At 46.0% G+C, this 22,046-nt stretch overlaps 1 protein-coding gene across 3 annotated transcripts in view; it reads left to right on the plus strand.

Moving 5' to 3' along the window:
• Positions 1-22,046, plus strand: part of IPO9 (importin 9) — a 185,059-nt gene that overhangs the window by 49,736 nt on the left and 113,277 nt on the right. For all 3 annotated transcript variants that reach the window (XM_054025480.1, XM_054025477.1, XM_054025479.1), the window contains 5 exons: positions 1,264-1,350; positions 2,506-2,707; positions 6,290-6,378; positions 6,863-6,949; positions 8,636-8,755. In XM_054025480.1, coding sequence (XP_053881455.1) covers positions 1,264-1,350; positions 2,506-2,707; positions 6,290-6,378; positions 6,863-6,949; positions 8,636-8,755 — 585 coding nt within the window. The remainder of the gene's footprint in view (positions 1-1,263; positions 1,351-2,505; positions 2,708-6,289; positions 6,379-6,862; positions 6,950-8,635; positions 8,756-22,046) is intronic.

Genomic DNA, 22,046 nt, shown 5'->3' on the forward strand with positions numbered 1-22,046 from the left:
TAAGGAAACATCATTTAATCCTCATAACACAAGAACTAGGGGTCACCAAATGAAATTACTAGGCAGCAGGTTTAAAACAAACAAAAAGAAGTATTTCTTCCTGCAATGTGTAGTCAACCTGTGGAACTCTTTGCCAGAGGATGTTGTGAAGGCCAAGACTGTAACAGGGTTCAAAAAAGAACTAGATAAATTCATGGAGGATAGGTCCATCAATGTCTATTAGCCAGGATGGGCAGGGATGGTGTCCCTAGCCTCTGTTTGTCAGAAGCTGGGAGTGGGCGACGGGGCATGGATCACTTGATAATTACCTGTTCTGTTCATTCCCTCTGGGCACCTGGCATTGGCCAGTCGGAAGACAGGATACTGGGGCTAGATGGTCTGACTCAGTATGTCTGTTCTTAGTTCAGACACAGATCTGTTCAGATCAGTCCTTAAATTCATAACTCTACTACACACTAAAAATCGTGGAGTGAACAGACACTGGATTTATGGCTTATTGCAACAATCTTTAACCCACAAATCCTCTCATTTTGTCCTATGACTGCAGAGATTTTAACAGGCCACTCTACCTTGAACAGTCCCTTAGAGTGTGTGCTAACTACTTACGCTAAACAATCTGTTCCATCTTGCAATTAGCTGTGTCCCTCGGAGTACATTTCCCAGACCTGAGGAAGAGTTCTTTTTGGCTTGTCTTTCTCACCAATAGAAGTTGGTCCAATAAAAGAAATTACCTCACTGACCTTGATTCTCTGGTTTGGGCATTTCTTGGTAGTTAGTAACCATCTGGGTAATAGCAAGTGCCAGACTTCTTTAATTGTTGAACCATTATAATTTACAGCATGGGAAGCCATCTGCTTCTTACCATTTCTCTTTTCTAGCTAGGTGGAAACAATGGGCCCTGAGAAACATGTTCCCAGAGATCTCTAAAATATTGTTAATACTGAGTTAGGCTTGGCATAGTTTTAATCAACCATTTAATATGGTGCTTGATTTGGTGATGAGCAGGTTCTGGGATGGGGGTGGGTCTAATAGGAAGCTGGCATCAAACATCTCTAGACTCTGTATAGCATCAGGCATGCTGTCAATGAACAATAACTAACTACAGACTCCGTTTGTCTCTGCAACCAAGTTTCCTGTTTCTTTCACAGGGAATTTCATATTTTGGCCAACCCCATTTTTAGGGATGAGGAGGGACATTTGTAACTATTCTGAATGTGACCCATTCCTTTAGTTCTGCTTCATGTCCTTTCTCTCCTTTTACAGTTAGCATCTGTAATTTTGAAACAATATGTGGAGACTCACTGGTGTTCCCAGTCAGACAAGTTTAGGCATCCAGAGACCACAGAAAGGGTAAGATTCCTGTTTAATACTGAATTGGTTGCATGTTGCTTGTCTGCTGTAACTGATTTTTATCATTGTGGAAAGCTAAGGTTTCTGCTTGGCTTGTTTTGGAGACCCATACTGAGATCAGTCAAGGAACTGGGTGCAGGGGTGGGGGGAGAACTGGGATTGACTGGGCAGGAAGACTCGGAACGAGAAGTGGGGGAAGAGATTGACTCAGGAAGGCAACCCCAGAGAGGAGATTGCGACTGGCTAGGCAAGAAGACTGGGACTGGGCTGAATGGAACAATGACAGGTTGGAAGGGGTGGGGAAGGGGACAAACTTGTGGGGAAGCAGGCAGAAGAGCCTGTTCCCACCAAAGTGCACTCTCCTCTAGAGACTGGAATGGAACCCACAATTTCTGAATCTTGCCATTCCTCTGCTTTCAAACCTATTAGTAAATTCTCATCTCCCTCTAGTGCTGACCCATATAGAGGATGACAGTCTACTATTGCTCTCAACTACTCCCTTAGCTCAAGCTGATGAACCATTTGTGTCAATATGCTGCATGAGGGAGTTCCGTTTTTTAGTTTGCTTTGAAAAAACAAACACACCCTAAGAGATAACATTCTTTTAACAGTTTTTGTTTGTTTGTTTAAGGTTGTAAAGTCAAGCACATCTAGATTGGGGTTCACTGAAAGGGAAATACTAATTGGAGAAATGAAAGGTGTTAGGAATTGGGTTAAATGTGAGCAGACATCCTGGATATATTCTCCACTAGATTTAGAACTCCTAGGAAAGACTAGGCTCCTTTTTTTTATTTGGAATTACTTGGAGCTCTCATGCCTTTCCTTCCCTTTGAAGGATTTTATGAGATTAAAACTGTGTATAAAGAATAAACTAAACTTTAATCACAGCTTTACTTTTGGGAAAGCTTTTATATTTGGGTGTGTTTTATATGGGAAGAGTAATACATTTCTACATGTTGTGCTCTGTCTCCTTTATAAATTGAAAGGAATCCAAATGTGTATGTTTTGAAATCACACTGATACTTCCCTTAAACCTGATGCTAACAACAAAAGAATCTGCTATACATTTCAGAATGTGATGAGAGCTGTTTGAAAACACTATATTGTTGTGTGTGATAAGTGATCTCTCTTGCTAAATATCATTATTCTCTGCAGGCAAAAGTTGCCATAAGGGAGCTGTTACCCAATGGACTGAGAGAATCTATTAGTAAAGTGCGATCAAGTGTTGCCTATGCAGTTTCAGCCATAGCCCACTGGGACTGGCCTGAAGCTTGGCCCCAGCTTTTCAACTTGTTGATGGAGATGCTGGTTAGTGGTGACCTGAATGCAGTGCATGGAGCCATGAGAGTACTTACAGGTATGTGTATGTGCATGGCAAGACCTGAGCAGTTGTCCTGTTTTTCCTTGACTTTGGTGGTATTGTGCCACATTCCCACTTCCTGAGTGAAGTAAAGAAACTGGAACAGAAGTGGGGTGCCTGTATGCTTCAGGAATTAGCCTCCAGCTCAGTCACTGCTAAACTTCCTTGTTCTGGGGCTGTCATTAAGGCATAGCAGGGGTTCTCAAACTTCATTGCATCGTGACCCCCTTCTGACAATAAAAATTACTACATGGCCGTAGGAGGGGGGACCAAAACCTGAGCCCTGCTGCCCTGGATGGAGAGGCCAAAGCCAAAGTCTGAGCCCTGCTGCCCCGGGTGCGGGAAGCGGGGGAAAGCCCAAGGACTTCAGCCCCAGGCAGGGGCTTATAACCTGAACCTCGCCTCCCAGGGCTGAAGCCCTCGGGCTTCGGCACCAGGCCCCAGCAAGTCAAGTATGCACACCCTAACTTCCCCCTCTCTATTTCCCCAAGTGTGCACACACACCAGCTTTCCCTTTCTCCTGGCCCCAAGGGTTTCTCTGCCCATCACTCTGTTTCATTACTTGTAGAGTTGATCTAGTGGAAGGGGTAGTTTTAAAAACAATTTTGGGGTGACTGGTTATTTTTGCTGCTATTTTTCATATTTGAAAGTTTTTTTGCAACAGGAGCTGCCAAACGTTCTATTATGGAAATCTCTATAAAGAATTGTAATATCTCTCAATGGCTACCACTTCCCATTGCCTTCAAAACCAATGAAAACTGGTGGTTATAATGGAAACTATTTAGCAGCCTTAACTCCATTGGATGCTGTTAGTGCCTGCTAGGATATTAAAATATACATTATAATGACTTGTGCCTAGCACCATGACATCTAGGTGCTTGTTTATAAAATGTAACAGCACAAATTATATAAATCCAGGGCTGGCTGATCATTGCTGTGAAGCCTCACCAGTAATGTCCTATCTGTCATGTGGCTGATAACTGCTGGGTGTAGTACCTCTTGCTGACATGGGGAGTATCTATGAGGCTAAAGCAGCTCCATCCTTTGGAGGTTGCTGTACATCTTTCTACCTTTGGCCTTGCAGCAGAGGGAGAAGGCACAAGGCATGGAGTACAGGCTTCTATGGGGTTATCTCCAGATATACAGTATAGGCCTGTTTGCACATGCCCCTGCTGCCCCTGGAACATCCATTTTTCACTTGGAAAATATGAGCTACTTCAAAAGGGGATAGAGTGCAGAATGTTATCTGCAGCCTCAACACTAATTTTCGATACCAGCTGCTACTGTATTAAATAATGGGGAGCATTAATCAAAACTATCATTGTCAAAATTGTTACCTCACATGTTAGACGCATAGACTTTAAGGCCAGAAGGGGCCATCATGATCATCTAGTCTGATCACCTGCACATCACAGGACATAGAACCTCACTTCACTCCTATAATAGGCCCATGACTTCTGGCTTAGTTACTGAAGTCCTCAAATCTTGATTTAAAGACCTCAAGTTACAGAGAATCTATCATTTATTCCAGTTCAAACCAGCAAGTGACTCGTGCCCCATGCTGCAGAAGAAAGTGAAAAACCCCTAGGGTTACTGCCAATCTGACTTGGGGGGAAATTACTTTTCAACCCCAAATATGGCAATTAGTTAGACCCTGAACATGTGGGCGAGACCCACCAATTAGATACCTGAGAGAGAATTCTATGTAGTAAGGCCTGGTCTACACTGGTGGGGGGGAAATCGACCTAAGATACGCAACTTCAGCTACGAGAATAGCGTAGCTGAAGTCGACGTATCTTAGGTCGACTTACCTCACGTCCTCACGGCGCGGGGTCGACTGCCACCGCTCCCCAGTCTACTCCACTTACACCTCTCGCTGCGGTGGAGTACAGGAGTCGATGGCAGAGCGATCAGGGATTGATTTATTGCGTCTACACTAGACGCGATAAATTGATCCCCGATAGATCGATCACTATCCGCTGGGTAGTGTAGACGTACTCTAAGTCAGAGCCCTCCCCCTCTAGTATCCCGTCTCTGGCCATTGGAGATATTGCCTAACGGCAGTCACCATATGCCATTGTAGGCAACCTCACCATACAATTTCCTCCATAAACTTATCAAGTTCAGTCTTGAAACAGGTTTGGTTCCCCCGCCCTACTTCTATTGGAAGGCTATTCCAGAACTTCACTCCTCTGGTGGTTAGAAACTGCTGCCTAATTTCATGTCTAAATTTCTGCCAAGGTCATTAATGAAAATTTTAAATAAGATTGGTCCCAAGACTGATCCTTGGCAGAAATTTACTGTTTACTTTTACTGTTTTAAATTTCCTATGTAAGGGCTAGCTCTGCTTGCAGTTCTCACCTTTTCCTTATGCTTTTTGATCTCAAGGGTATGTCTACACTTCTGTAAAAAAAAAAAAAAAAAAAAAAACCTACAGCTGGCTCGTGCCAGCTCACTCCAACCTCACAGGGTTCTAGAGCTCAGGCTCCCATCTGAACCCAAACATCTACACCGTAATTAAACAGCCCCTTTAGTCTGAGCCCTGTGAGCCTGAGTCAGCTGGCAGGGGTGAGGCGTGGGTTTTTAATTGCAGTGTAGAAACACCCCCAAGAGATAGCTTTCCTTGTTGATCCATCCCTTCTTTCATTCCTTGTGGACTTCCTTCTTGCCCTTAATAGCCTGCCTGAAATGCTTGTTCATCCAGTTTAGTCTGCAACTTGTCCCTACAAATTTTTCCCTCCTGCTTGTAATGCAGGCTCCAACTGCAACTTTGATTTAAAGTAATTCCAAGCCTTCTGCACATTCTTGAAATCAATGAGCCTAGTTGCAGAACTAGTTTGTGTGTGTGTGTGTGTGTGGGGGGGTGCTACCCTTACTTCTACGCTGCTGCTGGCGGAAGTGCTGCCTTCAGAGCTGGGCAGCTGGAGAGCAGCGGCTGCTGACTGAGGGCCCAGCTCTGAAGGCAGAGCTGCTGCCAGCAGCAGTGCAGAAGTAAAGATGGCATGGCATGGTATTACCACCCTTACTTCTGCATTGCTGCCTGCAGAGCTGGGCCCTTGATCAGCAGCCGCCACTCTCCAGCCACCGAGCTCTGAAGGCAGCAGCACAGACGCAAGGGTGGCATGGTATGATATTGGGGCTGCTGGCGGGGCACTGCCTTCAGAGCTGGGCGCCCAATCAACAGCTGCTGCTCTATGGCTGCCCAGTTCTGAAGGCAACCCAGAAGTAAGGGTGGCTATATCGCAACCCCCCCTTAAATAACCTTGTCACCCCCCCGCAACTCCATTTTGGGTCAGGACCCCTCAATTTGAGAAACGCTGGTCTCCCCTCCTGAAATCTGTATAGTATAGGGTAAAAGTACACGAGACCAGATTTCATAGGGGCAGACCAGATTTCATGATCCGTGACATGTTTTTCGTGGCTGTGAATTTGGTAGGGCCCTACGCATTGGTGTAAATTAAAGTTTAACAAAGAATAAAATCACTTCTATTGTTGAGGCTGAACTGAATTGGAGTGTGAACCTGGGAGATAATGCTCAAATGTATGTGGACCCGCCTCTTTACTTGTTTCTCTTCCTAGAGTTTACCCGCGAAGTGACAGACACACAGATGCCACTTGTCGCTCCTGTTATTCTTCCTGAGATGTACAAAATTTTCACGATGGCAGAGGTATGGAAAAGAACTATTTGTCTTCACTGTTAGTGGTACTAAGTAAATGACTCATATTGCGAGGTTAGGGAGGGAGGTGCCTGTTCTGAAGGAATAAAGAAATGTAGATGTAGCTAGATGGCATGTGTTTGAAAATAATTAAATATTGTGATGATCTACTTGAATGCATTAAGAGGGTATTTCAGGTAAGTGAGAATGAGATTGTGTTGGATTCTGATATCTCTCTCTCCTTTTCCTGCAGTTTTGGTTACTACAGTGTCTCTTAGGAGTTTTCAGGTTCACTGTTCAGTGTTAGGAAATTAGCTGATGACTTGTTCAAATTTAGACTGTGCTGAAGAAAGAGAAATCTCTGAAATGTGTGTGTTAAGGATAACATATTAGCATGGTTAATGGTAGCTAGTGATTAAACACACTTTCACTTCCCTGATATCACCAGCATTTCTCTTCTTGTCACACTTGAGACATATTATATGTTTTCTACAAGGTGTATGGTATTCGCACCAGGTCACGTGCAGTAGAGATCTTCACCACATGTGCCCATATGATCTGTAACATGGAGGAGTTGGAGAAGGTAAGTTTCATTTTTCAGTTCATGAGTTCATTGTATATTGCAGGAAATGATTCTGAGCAGGTGTAAAATTAACATCTGTTTGGAAACTTAGAATATTTATTCTATAGTACTGTAATTTTGGGGAGAATGTTATATTTCTCTTATACTCAAAGTGGCCGAATCTCTACTTCAGGTGCAAAACTCAATGCAACTGGCTTCTTTTTTAATTTTAATTCCTAAACTGATCAATAGATTTACTTGGAACTTGGGACACAGATTAAGTGCTGTAGTTTGGGGAAGAAGGACCTATATGGTCCATTTTGGAGGGCCTCATCATGGCTGTCACAGTTACTGAGCAAATTGCACCTCTGACTCTTGATTTCTTCCAGTGCACCCCCTCTTTAGGTTTTGGGCCTTGGGCGGTCACCTGGGTCCAGGTGGAATCACTCTGTTCTCCTATAGTTTTTACATGGGTCATTACACAAAGTAAAAACTATTTCCCCATACTAATTTTTCCCCTACTGTTACTCACCTTTTTGTCAACTGTTCGAAATGGGCCATCCTGATTATCACTACAAAAGTTTTTTTTCCCTCCTGCTGATAATAGCCCACCTTAATTGATTAGTCTAGTTTATAGTTGGTATGGCAACACCCATTTTTTCATGTTCTCTGTGTGTATATATCTCTCTTCCTACTGTATTTTCTACTGCATGCATCCGATGAAGTGGGTTTTAGCCCACGAAAGCTTATGTTCAGATAAATTTGTTAGTCTCTAAAGTGCCACAAGTACTCCTTATTCTTTTTGCTGATACAGACTAGCACGGCTACCACTCTGAAAACAGTCATACAAGAAATTCCAGCAATCCACCATAGTTATACAGAAACTTTACCTCACTGACCAGGTCACTTAAAATAGTCCTATGGTTATTACATATAGTTAGTAGATTAATACATAACCACTCCATGACTGTCACATTAGCTCCACAATTAAGGTTGACTTTAGTTTTGTCCCTAAATTGGGTAGGGTTCACTCTCTATATATGAAGAAAAGAGTATAGCATATCACACCCAAAATTTCAGCCCTTACTCTGAGTATGGAACTAATAACAAGGATGTTGATGACTGCTTTAAGTGTGGAACTTAACTGTCTTACTTATGGAGTCATGACCAGTGCCTTTATATTATTGCGTAAGTTTTGATGTCTCTGATTTTTCTTACTCTGTCCAACATGGAGACTTCAATCTTGCTCCACCTAACACCATTTACAGTGCAGCCAAAATGCTTTTTAAATATTATCCAGAGAAATTAACACAGCAATTTTCATGCCAGCTATTATTACTAAGACAGTTTTTGAAAAGCTTGTTCTGCTTTGTAATTGTTGCTGGCTTCCAGACTGAGAAGCCAGTCAGTTTGACAGTCATTGTGAAGAAATACCCCCGGAAGCTGCATGTGACTCCTAAATGCACAGCAGTTGTCATCAGCCTCTGTTTTGTTTTGGGGCAACATAATGGTACGATTTCCATTGCTGTCTGTGAGCTTCAGCTTTTAATAGAGTGTATGTAAATTTATTAATTATTGCGGACTGTCCATTTGTTTTGTTTGTACAGCGCCTAGCACAATGGTGTCCTAGTCCATGACTGAGAGGCCCAAGTGCTATGATAATATTAATATATAGAATTCAATACTACTTGTATTTGTTGTGACTAGGGTGCAGCCAAAGTCCTGATCTTTCCTGTAGTGCAGCAGTTCACAGAGGCCTTTGTTCAGGCCCTACAGATGCCTGATGGCCCTACATCTGACAGCGGATTTAAGATGGAGGTCTTAAAGGTAAGCACATAGTGTGATACAGTAATAATTAATACCCACATATATGTTATCTTAACATTGAGACAGAAAAACAAGGCTAATGTCACCCTTGTTGGCATTACACATTTTGAATTGCAGAGTGCTGTGACTTCAACATCTTGCAATGTTAACATGAGCCATTTTGTCTGAATGAGTTGTAGAGGCATATGATTAGAACAAAGACAATTCTGTCATCTGCGGTCTCAGGTGTGTGTGTGCGCATGCATGCATGCACACGAGAGAGAGCTGTAGTTTGTCTCTATGATGGCAGACAAATAGGTGGTGGGAGTCAAATTTTGTTTGTTGGTTGGTATGTGGTGTATTAATTCTGACTGTATTAATTCTGACTGGGAATGTTTGTTTTTAATTAAGGTGATTTGAATCTTCACAAATGTATGCAGTGTATCGTGACAGCTTTTTGGTTACAGCCAGGACCCTGTGTGTTCCATGATTCCAATGCTGTGGTATTCATTTCTTGCTGCAGAATTATGCTACAGAAGGTTTTAACTAAAAAAAAATCTGGTCCTTACAGTTGCAAAGAGAACAGTGAAAATGTGAACCAAGTGTAAACTGATGATGTTTTCTTCCTGAGTTTGTAGATAGCTTGGATCCAGTATCTTTTAGAAGTCTGACCTGCCTCACTCTTCTCAGTCAGGACCCTGTGGATTCTGTGGTTCATTGTCTGGATAAACTGGCATCTTTCCAAGATGCTGTGGAAGTTGCAGTTTTGCTGTTTTGGGTGTTGGACATTTTGTGTCTCAGCCCTGCCAGGATCTGCCTGTATCTTTTATTATTTAACCTTTATATTGCACTAATGCCTAAACTAGGGTGGGGGCCCTCTTCAGCTCTCCATGTTTCCACACAAGAACGAGCTAACTGGATTACGGTGCATTCTTTTTGCACTGTTTCATAGAGCCAGGCAGATTTGGATAAGGGAGTCAAAGTAAGAATCCAGCTGTAGCTTTATAGCAGGGCGAGAATTAGAAGAGTAGGCCGTGCTGCCTAGAGAACAACATAGAAGCCAAGGCTTGGAGAGCCAAAAGTATGAGCTGCCGAACCTAACTCAGAACTCCCTCAGTGGAGAGAAGGTTCAGAGCTGGGGTTCTTGGACAATATTGCAAAGGCTGAGCAGGCTGCTTGGAGAACATAGTGAAATACAAGTGTCAATGACTTTTACTCAGTCTCTGAGCCTGAGGAGTGTGTGTTCAGAGATGTGGAGGAATGTTACAGAATTTCCACGTTCTTATGCATGGAACCTGTGCATTGGTATCCTTATCATAGCTATCAAATAGCAAACGCAGAGGAAATGGTGACACTCAGCAGGAGTGCCAACGATTGTGAATCCGGAATATTCTATACAGCTGCTCTTAATTTGTGTAAGGCTCCAATTCTAGAAAATACTTATGTTAGAGCAGGGGTGGGTAAACTTTTTGGCCTGAGGGCCACATCGAGGTTCCGAAACTGTATGGAGGGCCGGGTAGGGAAGGCTGTGCCTTCCCAAACAGCCTGGCCCCCACCACGTATCCTCCCCCTCCCCCTCCCACTTCCCACCCCGACTGCCCCCTTCAGAACCCTCAATCCATCCAACCCCCTTGCTCCTTGTCCCCTGACCGCCCCCTATCCAACACCCCCGTCCCCTGGCTGCCCTGACCCCTATCCAACCCCCCTGCCCCCGCCAGGCCCCCCAGGACTCCCATGCCTATCCAACCCCCCCCTGTTCCCTGACAGCCCCCCCCCCCCCAAACCTTCGCCCCATCCAACTGCTCCCTGTCCCCTGACTGCTCCCTGGGACCCCCTGCCCCTTATCCAACCCCCTCCCCCCTCCGCTTCCCACCCCCTTACCATGCTGCTCAGAGCACCAGGACTGGCAGCCGCGCCACACAGTCTAGAGCACCGGGACAGGCCAGGCAACGCTGCCCAGCAGGAGCTCACAGCCTTGCCACCCAGAGCGCTGGTGGCACGGTGAGCTGAGGCTGCGGGGGAGGGAGGACAGTAGGGGAGGGGCCGGTGGCTAGCCTCCCCGGCCGGGAGCTCAAGGACCGGGCAGGAGTGTACCGCGAGCGGTAGTTTGCCCACCTCAGTGTTAGAGCATTCCTATTCAGGAAAATACTTAAGCACATGCTTAAGTGCCTTTATGAGTAGGATTGCTTTCAAGAATCGTAGCCAAAAGCACCTATGGTCGCCAGTTCAGTTCTAACTAAAGCCATATCCTCTTGTTAAAGCCCAGTGTATTCTGTAGCAAGCTGGACCTACGTTCTGTGGCAAATCCCTCTGGTTTATTGTTTTGTTTGAATTATGGTAGCATTTTTAAGCCCTAGTTGAAATTGGAGAACTGTTGTGCTGGATGTTATACAGGTGCATAGTTAGGGAGAGTCCATGCCTTGAAAAGCTTACAGTCTAACTAGGCAAGAGGTGAAGGGTGGGAAAAAGGAAGTACTGGTTCTTCTTCTTCGAGATATCCCTGTGGGTGCTCCACACCAGGTGTTGGTGCGTTCCTGCGCCTTTGCTCGGAGATTTTTGTAGCAGTACTCGTATCGGCCACGCATGCGCAGAGCCTGCCTCCGGCTCTGAGTCTGCCTTAATAGTATGCATGCGCGGCCGGTCTCCTCAGTTCCTTCTCTACTGTCCCCGGCCTGAGACAGAGCTCAGCAGACTTGTTAAGAACTTCTTTCCTCTTGTTACAATTACCCTTCTAGTTAGTTTGTTTTTAGTTCGGTGTTAATCATAGTTAGTTACCATTTCTATCTTTTTTTTTTTTTTTAAAGAAAATTTTCTTCATTCCTATCAACCGCAGCCGCTTCTGACATGCCTGGTTCCACAGGCTTTAAGCCCTGCTCTACCTGCCAGGAGCCTATCCCCCTGTCAGATGGCTACTCACAATGTATAAAATGTTTGGGGGAGACCCACATCCCCCAAAGATGTGCCCACTGCCGTAAACTTAGCTCCAGGGCACGGAAGGACAGGGAGCTTAGATTGAAACTGTTCCTCCTTCAGAAATCTCTAGGGTCAGCTTCAGACCCAGGTGCTGATTCCGGCTCTGCTGACCGCCACAGCCCCCCCACCTTGAAGAAGCACAAGAAATCTTCAAAAAGAGGGCACCTTTTGTCATCCACAAAGGAAACCTTGCGAGACAAGATTTCTCCGGGCAGATCTACCGCTTCCCTCCCTGTGCTTCCCTGCTTGAGCACGTTTGACGCGCCGGGCTCCTCCAGGACTGTGTGAAACCCGGCTGCGGCGGCAGCACAAAAATCCGGTGCCGAGGCTTCAGGCTTCCAGTTGCCTGCCTCTCTTCTGGCACCATTCAGCACCGTGACCCCCTGCAGGCTGATATTGATCTCTCAGCTCCAGCATCGACACCCGCTGAGCTGACTGGCAGTGAGCCCAGGCTCAAAACACCGGTGCAGAGGAATTTCTCTTCACAGCAGCTTCCTCCTTTACAACCTTCACCTCACACAGGAGCCTCAGCACGGCAATTTACTCAGTCAAGAGATCTGCTCGTGTCACCTATCCTGCAGTCACCCCTACTGAATGCCTGCTTCTCTCCAATGGCTGAATCAGGGTCTGAACAGTCTTCCTCCAGTGAGGAGGAAGCCGGACCGCAGGGGGATTTTTCACTGTATCAAGACTCCCATCCTCAGACCCCAGTCAACAGAGGTCATAGAAAAATTACCTCATCCTATTCTCAGGATCCTGCCCCCTGGTGGGTGAACCCCTGGATGGTACCACCTATGCCCTTCCCACCACCATGGCAATATTAGGCCCCATGGGCATCGTATCCTCGAGAACACATGTGCCACTCCACCTCAACCAGGCGCAACACCTGCCTAGCACCACCACCTGATGAACCTGACACTCACACAAGACACCAGGCAGCACCGTCACACTTGCAAGATCAATCACGTCCTCTTCCTATTCCAGTAGAGCCGGAGGTAAAGCCTGAAGAAGCCTTACTTCCCCCTTCCCCAACATCTTCGGATGACCTTTCAAAATGTCAAGACCTTTTTAAAAGAGTTGCCAGTGAATTGAGAAATAACTTGGAGGAGGTCCCTGAACAACAGCATGAGTTAACAGACATCCTACAGCCCTCTTCTTTCTCTAGGGTTGCATTACTAATCAACGCAGTCCTTTTAGAACCTGCTAAGTCCATCTGGCAGACTCCAGCTACAAGCCTACCTACCTGTAAACAAGCGGATCGCAAGTACTTCATCCCTTCTAAGGACAGCGCCAAACTCTTTGGTAGTAGATGCAGCCAACAGAAGGACCAAACAGCAGTAATCCCGCTCAACCCCGTCCAACAAGGAAAGTGAACGCTTGGACCTCTTTGGTCGTAAAGTATATGCATCTTCAACGCTACAATTTCGTATTGCTAATTATACTGCAGTTCTTGCAAAATATGACCACAGAAACTATAACAAATTCATGGACTTTATTGATGACATTCCAGAACAAAAGAAACAACAATTCACAGCTCTAGTTTCCGAGGGACAAATCATATCATGTACCACTCTTCAACCGGCCCTCGATGCAGCCAATACTGCAGCAAGATCCACCGCCACAGCAGTGGTCATGCACTGAGGTTCATGGCTCTCCTCCTCTTCCTTTCCTCGAGAGGTCCAGAGTACCATTGAAGATCTTCCCTTTGACGGTGACAAACTCTTTGCTTCCACCATGAACGACGTACTTCATTCAATGAAGGACTTGAGGGCGATTCCTCCGGTCCTTAGGAATCCAAACCCTTACGACCAGAAGGCGACGATATAGATATCAACCTTACCACCGTCCACGCTACTCCGCATATACACAGCATTTCTGTAGATCACAGGAACAACAACAACAACGCCAGAGACAGAGATACCAGCGTCGTCCCCCCAATTCTTCGATGACGCCTCAACCCCCTCCAACTAATAAGCAGATTTGAACTTCTGGTCGAGGGACTAGAAAACAGCGTTCCCACTTCAGCGCATACACCGCATACACCTATTTTTGGACACCGCCTATGACCATTCTCCCATCAATGGCAGAGCATTACCACCGACAAGTGGGTTATAGAGTTTGTTACAATTGGCTACTCTATCCCCTTCCTCTCCTTGTCTCCCACCCACCCACCTTCCCTGTCCTTCTTCAAGGACCCCTCTCACAAGCAACTGCTCCTCTAAGAAGTACAACATCTCCTTCAGTTGGGAGCAATAGAAATTGTGCCCAAACGACACAGAGGGAAGGGCTTTTATTCCCATTATTTCTTAACAGAAAAGAAAACTGGGGGATGGCAACCTCAGGCGGCTCAACAAATTGATCAAAAAGCAAAAGTTCAAGATGGTTACTCTCACCACCATAATCCCAGCGCTGGAGCAGGGCGATTGATTTTCAGCCCTCGACCTACAGGATGCCTATTTTCATGTGACTATACATCCGGCCCACAGACGCTTCCTTCGTTTTATCCTCGGCTCAACACATTTTCAATACAGGGTTCTACCCTTCGGACTGTCCACGGCCCCCTGTGTTTTTTCCAAGCTCCTAGCCGTAGTCACTGCCTACCTCAGGAAACTAGGGGTCATAATTTTTCCTTACCTCGATGATTGCCTCCTCAAAGCCTCAACGTTCGACGAAGCTCTCCGATTCACGCGGCTCACCGTCAATTGTTTCCTATCTCTCAGCCTACAGATAAACAAAAACAAATCCACATTACGCCCCACCCAGCACCTGGAGTTCATAGGAGCAGACCTCGACTCCCGGACGGGATTGGCATCTCTCCCATCCGACCACTTCAACTCCATAAGCCTACTGGCCACAAAACTTAGCAACAGTGCCCAGGTCACTGCTCGAAACTGCCTACTGTCACATGGCCTCGTGCACTTTCGTGGTTCAAAATGCATGACTATACATGAGGTGCTTCCGAGCTTGGTTTGCCTCGGTTTACAGACCGAATGTGCACGCTCTAAACAAGCCTCTCCATACCTTTCGGAGTCAAAGACTCTCTACTATAGTGGACAGTTCCCTCCAACCTCTGTTCTGGAGTCCCTTTTCTCCAGGATTCTCCATCCCTCATACTGACTACCGATGCATTCCTGACAGGATGGGGTGCACACATGTCTCGCCGCACAGTCCAGGGGCTATGGTCTTCAACTGAAACCTCCCTACACATAAATGTCCCAGAACTTCGAGCCATATGCAATGCGTGCCGTCACTTCCTCCCACTAATCAGGAATCAACATGTACGCATAATGACAGACAACATTGCCTGCATGTTCTATGTAAACAGGCAGAGAGGCACTCGCTCCCACTCGCTTTGCACAGAGGCTATGAAGCTCTGGAGTTGGTGCCTTGCGAACAACATCTGGATATCAGCTGCCTATCTTCCCGGAGTGAAGAATACCACAGCGGATGAATTAAGCAGACGCTTTCCCTGGGATCACGAATGGGAGATAGATGAGAGAATCATTCGCAACATATTCCGCATTTGGGGTCACCCAACCATAGATCTTTTTGCAACCGCGAAAAACACGAAATATCCCGACTTTTGCTCCAGAGCAGGTCTGGGCAAACATTCCCTGGGAGACGCATTCATGATCCCATGGCACTGGAACTTACTCTATGCTTTTCCCCCACTACCGGTTCTCCACAGAGTCCTGATAAAGATACGAACAGATCATGCCACAGAGATCCTGATTGCCCCGTCGTGGCCCAGACAACCGTGGTTTCTGTTCCTCACCAGAATGTCGATTGGATCACCAATTTCGTTGCCCTCATCACCTCCTAACCTCCTATCACAGCAACACGGCCGATTTCTTCACCCCAACCTATCCATGCTTCACCTCAAAGCCTGGTTCCTACATGGTTCTCCCAAAGCGAACTAGATTGCTCTGACCAAGTTCAAAGAGTGCTCCTACATAGCAGAACACAATCTACTCGCACCACCTATCTACGAAAGTGGAAGCGATTCATACAATGGGGTTTAGCTAAACAACTTTCTCCCATATCGGTACCTCTCCTGATCATACTTGACTACCAACTGGATCTTAAGCAATCTGGCCTTTCTTTCAGCTCCATAAGAGTCCATTTAGCTGCTATTACAACCTTCCATGACAGAACCAACGATACTTCTGTTTTTGCTCATTCAATCACCAAGCGTTTCCTCAAGGGACTCCAAGCCCTATGCCCAGACATTAAACCACCTACCCCTCCATGGGACCTTCATTTAGTACTATCCTGCCTAACTCAACAACCATTTGAGCCCCTAGCCACTTGCCCCCTTTTACACCTTTTGATGAAAACAGCATTTTTAATGGCAATTACCTCCACCAGATGGGCAGGAGAAATAGCAGCTCTTATGGCAGATCCACCATATACGCTATTTTTCAAGGACAAGGTTATCCTTCGATTACATCCCAAATTCCTTCCAAAGGTGCATTCCTCCTTCCACATTAATGAGCCGATACACCAACCAACCTTCTTTCCGAAACCACATGCGAGCTCTTTCGAAGCCACAGTGCATACGTTAGATGTACGCAGGGCCTTGTCCTTCTATTTGAATAGAACCAAACCTTTTAGAAATTCTTCTAGACTCTTTGTCTTCATTGCGGACCGTTCCAAAGGGACACCTGTTTATACCCAGCGACTTTCAAACTGGATTTCTGAGTGCATCCGATTGCGTTATCAGATAAAGAAAGTTACACCTCCAGCCAGCATCAGAACTCACTCCACTACATCTCTGGCTGCCTCGGTGGCTTTCTTACGCAAAGTTCCCCTAGCTGACATCTGTAAAGCGGCCACTTGGTCCTCTGAACACACATTTGTTAAACACTATGCCCTTTCTTAGGGCCCTCTCTCTGATACACGATTGGGCAGGGCTGTATTAGCTACTGCATTCCTATCAGATCCGAAGTCCCTATCTCCTTGAGAGACACTGCTTTAAATCACCTGGAGTGGAGCACTTACAGGGACATCTCTCGAAGAGGAAGAGGCGGTTACTCACCCTGTGCAGTAACTGATGTTCTTCAAGATGAGTGTCCCTGTGGGTGCTCCACTACCCTCCCTCCTCCCTTCTACTTCGGAGTTGTCATAGCCTCCGTTGTAGAGAAGGAACTGAGGAGACCGGCCGCGCATGCGCACTATTAAGCTAGACTCAGAGTAGGGGGGCAGGCTCTACGCATGCATGGCCGATACGAGTACTGCTACAAAAATCTCCGAGCAAAGGCGCAGGGACGCACCAACACCTGGATTGGAGCACCCACAGGGACACTCATCTCGAAGAACGTCAGTTACTGCACAGGGTGAGTAACCACCTCTTTTGATAGTAAATTAAGTTTCTTACCTTTTTTCTCATGTCCTGTTTTTGGTGTCCTACAGATCTTTGTACTGAAAACCTAGCTGCACTGTAGAAATTTGGGGGAAATGAATGAGGGACCAGAGGTGTTGGTAGCTGGCTTGGGGCAGTTATTGATTTTGGCACCTACGGATGTGTGGAGGTGATGTTTGGATTGTGGGTTAAGCACACTACTTTTCCAGTATTACAGATGGGAAACAGACTCTGAGGTGGAAGACTGATTCTTATAGTTGGAGCCATACATTATTTGTGTGCCTTCCAGGAGTGATTAATCTCTATTTAAACCACAATAGGCCCTATTTAATTTTCAATATTGTTGTTCCCACAATATTAGGTTTCCACCACAATTTTGATTCTAATTAGTTTACTTTGCGCAGTCCACAATTTTGCATACATTTTGAGGTTTGCAACACACACTTTTTTCCCATTAGTGCTTCCCACATTAATTACGGTAGCTTTGGTATAATGCCCTTCGCAATAGCGAACCTTGGGCTATACCGAACCCCTCCCTAAGTCCCACCTGGAGTGGGAGGGGGCAGAGAGCTCCTCCAGCCTCAGGTCTGTGGTGGTGGCAGAGAGTTCTGTGCCCCCGCTGCAGCTGCGGGACCAGAAGAGCTGTTGCGCCCCCGCAGCCCCCCTTTACTATAACAAATCCCTAGGTACACCAAACAAATAGCTTAGAACCCAGGGTTTGTTATCGCGAGTGTGTAATGTATTCAATTTGTCATTCAAAATTGAACAAACTCATCCAATCTTGTGATGCTTATATGTTGCTAGGAGACAAACAGTTGTTTATACATGTTACAGTACTTCGAGGTTAAACAAATGGCAAATCCTGCTTAAAAACTGGGGGGAAAAAACCAACACTGCAAACCAGTATCCCAAGTGGTTGCATGCTGATGGTGGAAAGTGGTTTTGTACAGCCTGCAATGTCATGTTAGACCATACACGTAAGTCTAGTATTAATACTCATTTAAATTCTGATCAGCATCATAATACCAAATGCAACGCAGAGACAGATTCGACATCAAAAGCAAAACATTAGACAACTGTCATATCTATTTAATTGCATTACCGAGATGTTCGAAATGTGGCATATTTTGAACTTGTCGTGGCATTCTCAAGTACAAATATACCAATGGAGAAACTGGATTAACCCAGTGTTAAGGGAGTGCATTCAGAAACCAATTCCAAACACAAGTGCTCTTCCTTCTGCTAACAAGCTTCACCAAGATTACTTACCCAAAGTGTTTGAAATACACAGAAAGAGCTGAAAGAGCATATGAAAACAGCTGATTCTGTATGTATTGTATTTGAGTCAACAGATGACAAAGATAATTATATACTTAATCTATAATTTATATATAATTATATAGTGGTTCAGGACTATTTAGAAAAGCTGGATGAGCTCAAGTCCGTGAGGCCGGATCTGCTGCATCCGAGGGTGCTAAAGGAGTTAGTGGATGTGATTGCAGAGCCATTGGCCATTATCTTTGAAAACTCATGGCGATCGGGGGAGGTCCCGGATGACTGGAAAAAGGCTAATGTGGTGCCCATCTTTGAAAAAAGGAAGGAGGAGGATCCGGGGAACTACAGGCCAGTCAGCCTCACCTCAGTCCCTGGAAAAATTATGGAGCAGGTCCTCAAGGAATCAATTCCTGGTAAGTTTAGAATCATAGAATATCAGAGTTGGAAGGGACCTCAAGAGGTCATCTAGTCCAACCCCCTGCTCAAAGCAGGACCAATTCCCAGCTAAATCATCCCAGCCAGGGCTTTGTCAAGCCGGGCCTTAAAAACCTCCAAGGAAGGAGACTCCACCACCTCCCTAGGTAACGCATTCCAGTGTTTCACCACCCTCCTAGTGAAATAGTTTTTCCTGATATCCAACCTGGACCTCCCCAACTGCAACTTGAGACCATTGCTCCTTGTTCTGTCGTCTGCCACCACTGGGAACAGCCGAGCTCCATCCTCTTTGGAACCCCCTTTCAGGTAGTTGAAGGCTGCTATCAAATCCCCCCTCATTCTTCTCTTCTGGAGACTAAACAATCCCAGTTCCCTCAGCCTCTCCTCATAAGTCATGTGCTCCAGACCCCTAATCATTTTTGTTGCCCTCCGCTGGACTCTTTCCAATTTTTCCACATCCTTCTTGTAGTGTGGGGCCCAAAACTGGACACAGGATTCCAGATGAGGCCTCACCAATGTCGAATAAAGGGGAATGATCACGTTCCTCGATCTGCTGGCAATGCCCCTACTTATACAGCCCAAAATGCCGTTAGCCTTCTTGGCAACAAGAGCACACTGTTGACTCATATCCAGCTTCTCGTCCACTGTGACCCCTAGGTCCTTTTCTGCAGAACTGCTACCTAGCCATTTGGTCCCTAGTCTGTAGCAGTGCATGGGATTCTTCCGTCCTAAGTGCAGGACTCTGCACTTGTCATTGTTGAACCTCATCAGGTTTTTTTCGGCCTAATCCTCTAATTTGTCTAGGTCCCTCTGTATCCGATCCCTACCCTCTAGTGTATCTACCACGCCTCCTAGTTTAGTGTCATCTGCAAACTTGCTGAGAGTGCAGTCCACACCATCCTCCAGATCATTAATAAAGATATTAAACAAAACCGGCCCCAGGACCGACCCTTGGGGCACTCCGCTTGAAACCGGCTGCCAACTAGACATGGAGCCATTGATCACTACCTGTTGAGTCCGACGATCTAGCCAGCTTTCTATCCACCTTACAGTCCATTCATCCAGCCCATACTTCTTTAACTTGGCGGCAAGAATACTGTGGGAGACCGTATTAAAAGCTTTGCTAAAGTCAAGGAATAACACATCCACTGCTTTCCCCTCATCCACAGAGCCAGTTATCTCATCATAGAAGGCAATTAGGTTAGTCAAGCACGACTTCCCCTTCGTGAATCCATGCTGACTGTTCCTGATCACTTTCCTCTCCTCTAAATGTTTCATAATTGATTCCTTGAGGACCTGCTCCATGATTTTTCCAGGGACTGAGGTGAGGCTGACTGGCCTGTAGTTCCCCGGATCCTCCTTCTTCCCTTTTTTAAAGATGGGCACTACATTAGCCTTTTTCCAGTCATCTGGGACCTCCCCCGATCGCCATGAGTTTTCAAAAATAATGGCTAATGGCTCTGCAATCTCATCCGCCAACTCCTTTAGCACCCTCGGATGCAGCGCATCCGGCCCCATGGACTTGTGCACGTCCAGTTTTTCTAAATAGTCCCGAACCACTTCTTTCTCTACAGAGGGTTGGTCACCTTCTCCCCATGCTGTACTGCCCAGTGCAGCAATCTAGGAGCTGACCTTGTGCGTGAAGACAGAGGCAAAAAAATCATTGAGTACATTAGCTTTTTCCACATCCTCTGTCACTAGGTTGCCTCCCTTATTCAATAAGGGGCCCACACTTTCCTTGATTTTCTTCTTGTTGCCAACATACCTGAAGAAACCTTTCTTGTTACTCTTAACATCTCTTGCTAACTGCAACTCCAAGTGTGATTTGGCCTTCCTGATTTCCCTCCTGCAAGCCTGAGCAATATTTTTATACTCCTCCCTGGTCATTTGTCCAATCTTCCACTTCTTGTAAGCTTCTTTTTTGCGTTTAAGATCAGCAAGGATTTCACTGTTTAGCCAAGCTGGTCGCCTGCCATATTTACTATTCTTTCTACACATCGGGATGGTTTGTTCCTGCAACCTCAATAAGGATTCTTTAAAATACAGCCAGCTCTCCTGGACCCCTTTGCCCTTCATGTTATTCTCCCAGGGGATCCTGCCCATCTGTTCCCTGAGGGAGTCAAAGTCTGCTTTTCTGAAGTCCAGGGTCCATATTCTGCTGCTCTCCTTTCTTCCTTGTGTCAGGATCCTGAACTCGACCATCTCATGGTCACTGCCTCCCAGGTTCCCATCCACTTTTGCTTCCCCTACTAGTTCTTCCCTGTTTGTGAGCAGCAGGTCAAGAAAAGCTTTGCCCCTAGTTGGTTCCTCCAGCACTTGCACCAGGAAATTGTCCCCTACACTTTCCAAAAATTTCCTGGATTGCCTGTGCACCGCTGTATTGCTCTCCCAGCAGATATCAGGGTGATTAAAGTCTCCCATGAGAACCAGGACCTGCGATCTAGCAACTTCTGCTAGTTGCCAGAAGAAAGCCTCATCCACCTCATCCCCCTGGTCTGGTGGTCTATAGCAGACTCCAACCACGACATCACCCTTGTTGCTCACACTTCTCAACTTTATCCAGAGACTCTCAGGTTTTTCTGCAGTTTCATACCGGAGCTCTGAGCAGTCATACTCCTCTCTTACATACAACGCAACTCCCCCACCTTTTGTGCCCTGCCTGTCCTTCCTGAACAGTTTATATCCATCCATGACAGTAGTCCAGTCATGTGAGTTATCCCACCAAGTCTCTGTTATTCCAATCACATTATAGTTCCCTGACTGTGCCAGGACTTCCAGTTCTCCCTGCTTGTTTCCTATCCTCTAAGTGCATCAGAACAGTCAGCATTGATTCACCAAGGGCAAGTCATGCCTGACTACCCTAATTGCCTTCTGTGAGGAGATAACTGGGTCTGTGGATGAGGGGAAAGCAGTGGACGTGTTCTTCCTTGATTTTTGCAAAGCTTTTGTTACGGTCTCCCACAGTATTCTTGCCGGCAAGTTAAAGAAGTATGGGCTGGATGAATGGACTTTAAGGTGAATAGAAAGCTGGCTCGATCGTCGGGCTCGACGGGTAGTGATCAATGGCTCCATGTCTAGTTGGCAGCTGATATCAAGCAGAATGTCCCAAGAGTCGGTCCTGGGGCCGGTTTTGTTCAATATCTTCATTAATAATCTGGAGGATGGCGTGGACTGCACTCTCAGCAAGTTTGCAGATGACACTAAACTGGGAGGAGTGGTAGATACGCTGGAGGGTAGGGATAGGATACAGAGAGACCGAGACAAAGT

The sequence above is a fragment of the Malaclemys terrapin genome, chromosome 4 (genome assembly GCF_027887155.1).
Source record: "Malaclemys terrapin pileata isolate rMalTer1 chromosome 4, rMalTer1.hap1, whole genome shotgun sequence".
NCBI classification, from domain to species: Eukaryota; Metazoa; Chordata; order Testudines; family Emydidae; genus Malaclemys; species Malaclemys terrapin.